The 5,936-nt window shown below is 33.1% G+C and overlaps 1 protein-coding gene across 1 annotated transcript; it reads left to right on the forward strand.

Moving 5' to 3' along the window:
- Positions 1-1,470: 1,470 nt before the first annotated feature.
- LOC115703971 (uncharacterized) lies at positions 1,471-2,601 on the forward strand. Its single transcript, XM_030631196.2, has one exon. It carries the CDS (start codon positions 1,471-1,473, stop codon positions 2,599-2,601), a length of 1,131 nt encoding a protein of 376 aa, XP_030487056.2.
- Positions 2,602-5,936: the final 3,335 nt, after the last annotated feature.

Genomic DNA, 5,936 nt, shown 5'->3' on the forward strand with positions numbered 1-5,936 from the left:
TACACTGTATCTACTTTTTATATATAAATATATGAATTTATATGATATATGTAGTTGCAAAAGAATGAGTGTAGTCGCTTACTAAATCGTTTTAATTATGTTTCAACAATATGCAAATTGGTAAAATAACAATAATGGAGTTGATTTATTATATATAATTAAATAGCTAGTAGCTCTATTAATTTGGTAATTCGATTCATGTCATGTGGCTAAGAATTAAATAGACAAATGGCTTAAATACATTTCAGTTTGGCAACTTGGCAATGAAGGCGTTTATTTCGAAGAAGTTTCCACCGCCAAAATATATGCATATTCCAACATTCTCTTCTAAATAATAATATATATATGCTAATTTAAGAGCACTTCCAACCAGCCGGCATATATGTATGGCTAATTACGATTTTTATCTTTAAATTTTGACATGTACCAAATTATGTCTTTAAATTTTTTAAGGTCGTTAAAAATACTCTCTTAACTATTGAGATTATTAGATTTAAGGACTTTTGTCAAATTTCATTCAATTTTACTACTTCAGTGATTATTTATATACTATATCATGCTCTCTAAACTTTGATATCTACTAAATCGTGACCCTCGAACTTTGACATGTACTAAATCATGTCCTTTGAATTTTCATTAATGTTAGACTTTTTTTTATTAAAATTGGAAAAAAGTCCTTAAATCTAACAATCTCAATAGTTCAAGGGGCATTTTTAACGACCTTAAAAGTTCAGGGAATATGATTTGGTACATGTCAAAGTTCAGAGAGCAAAAATCCTAATTAGCCTATATGTATATATATATGTTGTGATTAATACTTTAAAGAAACTATAATCACCATTATAAGGTTTTTTTTACTAATTGTGAAATTAAGAATTTATCTTTAGAAAGTTTTACAGTGTATATTTTTTAAAATAGTACGAATATATTCCTATTTGTTTTGGTACCCGACAAATTTTTTATAGTCCATTCTTATGTAGTTGTGTAGATTATAGTTATTTAAGATATTTTACAAAATTTTGAGAAATTCAGACAAATTTAACAATCCAAAAATAATGCAACTCTTTCAAAGTAGCACACTGATATATTCTTACCTATTTCGGCATTCGAGAGACTTTTTTAGTATTTTTTTTATGGTCGTGTACATTATAGTTATTTAAGACATTTTGCAAAATTTAGAGAAACTTAGAAAAATTTAAGACACCAAAAATAAAATTTAAAATTTCTGCCGCGTGACTTTTATTAGAGGAGTGTATTTGTAAAAGCTCCGTATAATTTATAACAATTGTGTTATTGAAGTATGATATTTTAATTTATCGAGCTAGATGGAGGGTAGGAAATGGTAGAGAGATTAAGGTTTGGGAAGACAAATGGCTCCCTAGACCACAAGCAGCCACTTTATCTCAATTTCCCAAACTCCAACCCCAAACCAAGCTTCATAAGTTCATTACTTGGGATGGGAATTGGAACATGGCGGAGATCGACAAACACTTCCACAAAGATGACATACCTTGGATACAAGGCATCCCCATTGATTTATATATGGAAGACACTCTAATTTGGCCCTTTACCCCTAATGGTCAATATATAGTCAAAAGTGGCTATAGGGTGGGTAGGGAGATGAATCTTAATCTCACTAGGTGCTCGAACATGACTGACATTCAGAAGTGGTGGAAAATGATATGGAGCTTACACCTACCTCCTCGGATGAAACTCTTTGGGTGGAGAGTTTGTCACAACTGGCTGCCAGCAAAGATGAATTTAAAGCACAGAGGTATGGAGGTCAATACGAGATGTGAATTGTGTGCAAGGTATGATGAAACTCTTACCCATGCTTTATGGAGTTGTGACAAAGTTAAAGGTATTTGGAAACTCCTTCCTTGGTACAAACAAGCTTCCAAACTGGGAGAGGGGTCTATGTTTGATATTTTGAAGTCCCTTGAGCAAACAATTAACAGGCAGGATTTTGAGGATGCCATAAAAATTTTATGGGAAATATGGGAGAATCGAAACAGGAAGTGGAATCAACTCCCTTGTATGAATAAACAGCAACTCCTGAACTGGGTCTTCTCTGCCTATCCAAATGGTTATACAGAGGCGGTTCCTGCAATAAACCATGAAGCAGATCTAAATTCTCATCAGAAACAATGGATCCCCCCTGCTAGTGGTAGCATTTGTGTGAATTGTGATGCTGCAGTTGTTGATAATACTCCTGGTGTAGGAATCAGATTCATATGGAGAAGGGCTGATGGCCAAATGATCTCTGCTGGTATGCGCTATTTGAACAGCTGCTGCTCACCCAAAACGGCTGAGGCCTGGGCTCTTTGGGAAGCTCTAAACAACCTCCCTGCAACTGAGACCAGTCGCATTGAAGTCCAGTCTGATTGCCGGCTGCTGGTGGAAGAAATCACAAGCAAGAATCGAAGCCTTACTGCTGACAGCACCATCATTCACAAGATCAAAACAATGCTGGAAAACTTTACTAATGTAAATATAATTCATGTAAAAAGAACCAATAATGAATGTGCAAATTTGTTAGTTAGGAAATGTCTAGCCGACGAAAATTCCTATCTTTTCACAACTCCTTCTCGGATTGGTTAGTCAAGTTTTGTAAGGCTGATCATCCATTTGAGTTGTAGTTTGTTGTTTTTGGTTCTAATAAATTTCATTTTAAAAAAAATAAAAATAAATAAATATAATAATTATGGCGATTTTTATTAAATAATATAATTTTAATTTTTTTATTTTATTAAAAAATTAATATTATAATAAAGAATATTTTTTTTTGTGTAATTTTTGGTATTGTAATTAAAGTGAAAATATTTTTTGATACTAAATACAATAATACTGTAACACTAAATTTAAAGTACCCTTGGAAATACTTTAATCCCATCCCTTTTTCTTATTAAATGAGTGTTTGTTGGTCAATATATATATTTATATTATGATCTTAAAACTAGTACCCTCCTTACCCACTGTTTCATGTACCCTTTTAATTAACGATTAATATTTATGAAAATTTTATGCACTTTTTTTGTGTCATACATTCATATAATTTTAATATTAATTATTATTAAGTTAGTATATAATTGTTTAAGAATTTTAAATTTTAAAATTTCTTATTTTATATTCTTGTAAAATAAATTATGTGAACTATATTTTAAATTATTTTAAATATATTTTAAAATTTTATAAAATATCTAAAATAACTATAATATGTTATATTATTATTGAATAATATAATATATAGATTAAATATATGTAATAAATAAATTATATGTAACATATGATAATATATATAAGAAATTTGGGGCGAAACCTCTTTATGCTTTAATTTTTATACACTTAACCTCTTTATTTTTTTTTGTGGCAAAACTCCCGTATGTTTTAATTTTTATACACTTAACCCCCTTATCTTTTGTTTTGTCGCAAAATGTGACAGTCAGTAGTCCCGTGATCCGTAAGGGGAAATACCGGGTAAGCTGTGCAATCCCACATCGCCTGGGGAAGGTCAAGTGGGATGATTCTGAGACTGTGTAGGTATGAGACTACACAGTTGAATAGAGCTTAAATGGATTCATTCTGTGGGTGTAAGGACCCAATGGAGGCTTGAAGCGGGGATGTTACAAAATGGTATCAAAGCCTTGACCCAGCCGGAAGTCTGGTCGACGAGGACGTCGGACCCCGTAAGGGGGGGTGATTGTGACAGTCAGTAGTCCCGTGATCCGTAAGGGGAAATACCGGGTAAGCTGTGCAATCCCACATCGCCTGGGGAAGGTCAAGTGGGATGATTCTGAGACTGTGTAGGTATGGGACTACACAGTTGAATAGAGCTTAAATGGATTGATTGGTACTACCTATATCAACAAGGTGCATCTTGTTTTTCGGTAGCCCATCTCGAAAGAACTCCATAGTTAAGCGTGCTTGGCTTGGAGTAATTTCAAGGATGGGTGACCTCCTGGGAAGTTTTCCCAGGAAGCGTGCGAGTGAGGACAAAGCACGCTGGAAACACTCGTGTTGGTCTGTAGGGCCAGTCATCAATCCATGAAGCAGCCAGAGTGACGTACTCGTGTATAAGAGCCATTCATTTTGTGGGTGTAAGGACCCAATGGAGGCTTGAAGCGGGGATGTTACACAAAACCCCCTTTTGTTTTAATTTTTGTACAATTAATCCCCCTTATCTTTTTTTTTTTGTTAGCAAAACTCCCTTATATTTATTTTTCTTTACAAATTTGATACGTCAGTTAAATATTACCGTTAAATATCAACTGGATGACCACTATATACACTTGTGTATGTAACAGTAAAACTTCGAAGTCGATACAGTAGTAATTCAGTTAGCATTTAACGGTAATATCAAACTAAAACTTTAAATTTGTAAAGAAAAGTAAACTTAAGGGGGTTTTGCCACCAAAATAAAATATAAAGAGGTTAAGTGTATAAAAATTAAAACATAAGAGTGTTTTGCCACAAAAATAAAATAAAATAAAGGGGGTTAATGTTGGAATTTATTTTACCAGGATCTTAGATCTACTCACAAGTATGTTTATTAACACCCTAAATATGAACTTTCTAAAACGATAAATTAAACACATATAAAGTTTAGGAAACCTTACATTGGGTGCAGCGGAATATAATGACTCCTTCCGTTCAGATATCTAGCCCTTGATTCCTTTCTGTAGCAGAGCATTATCAATATCTGAACCTGGATCTCTTTCTCTGAATCTTTGATGCTGAAACTCCTTCTTGCTGAATGTCTTTCTTCACGATTTTCCTCACTATGATTGAGGTATCACTTGCTGTGTGTGGGCACTACTCATACACTAAGAATTTCAAAATTCAAGAGGGAAGAGAAAGAAGAAGTGGCAGCTAAAGATAGGGAGAGAGAAAGCTCAGGTTTTTCTCTGAAGGAAAAATAGAAAATTTAAGTGTAAATTTCTTGAAGCCTTCACTATCTATTTATAGCATTCCACTAGGGTTAGGTTTGAATTATTTGGCATTAAAATAATGAAAAAATCAGTTTAAATTTCTTACAAAAGTGGCTGGCCCTATACAAGTGGATTTGGGCATCACTTTTTGTAATTTTGCAATTTTAACACCTTTTGTATCTGATTTTCTCAAAAATGCCAATTTCCTAATTCAACCATTTAAATGCCAATTCTAACTATTTAATAACTATAAATAATTATTAAATAATATTGTCATTTATCATATTTATTAATTGAACCATACAAAGTATCATAATTAACAAATATGCCCCTATAAACTCTTTCTTTACAATTTCGCCCTTACTTAGTGAAAATTTCACAAATAGACATAGTCTAATTTGAGAATTATAATTGATTAATCAAAACCAATTACATGAGTCTGACAAGCAATATTATCTCAACTAGTGGGGGGACCATGGGTCTATATAACCGAGCTTCCAATAAGTAGATCAAGAATTTAGCACTAAAATTCACTAACTTATTAATTCTTCGTTGAATCCACGCATAGAATTTAGAATTGCACTCTCAGTATATAGAATGCTCTATATGTTCCACCATATAGACACATCATTAGTTATCCATTGTTATAATCCTAATGCGATCAATGATCCTCTATATGAATGATCTACACAGTAAAGGGATTAGATTACCGTAACACCCTACTATGTATTTTATCCTTAAAACACTTGACCCCGTATAAATGATATTTCAGCTTATGTGAAATGAGATCTCCACCATTTATTTTCGTTTGGTCAAGCTCGAAGGAGATCATCCTTTGCTTATTATTCGCCAGATAGAAGCTATAGATTCCATGTTCATGCTAGCGCTCCCACTCAATTGCACTACCGTGTTCCCAAAATGTACGTATCACCCTGACCTAAAAGTAGGCTTAACTAACAAATCAAAGAACACGAATAGCCTTTCAAGATTGAGCCTAATCATAACAGG

Source organism: Cannabis sativa, chromosome 1 (assembly GCF_029168945.1).
Source record: "Cannabis sativa cultivar Pink pepper isolate KNU-18-1 chromosome 1, ASM2916894v1, whole genome shotgun sequence".
Lineage (NCBI taxonomy): Eukaryota > Viridiplantae > Streptophyta > Magnoliopsida > Rosales > Cannabaceae > Cannabis > Cannabis sativa.

Bases quoted from the DNA above. Each gene is read 5' to 3' on its own strand.
- LOC115703971 (XM_030631196.2), top strand. From the start codon at position 1,471: ATGGCGGAGATCGACAAACACTTCCACAAAGATGACATACCTTGGATA.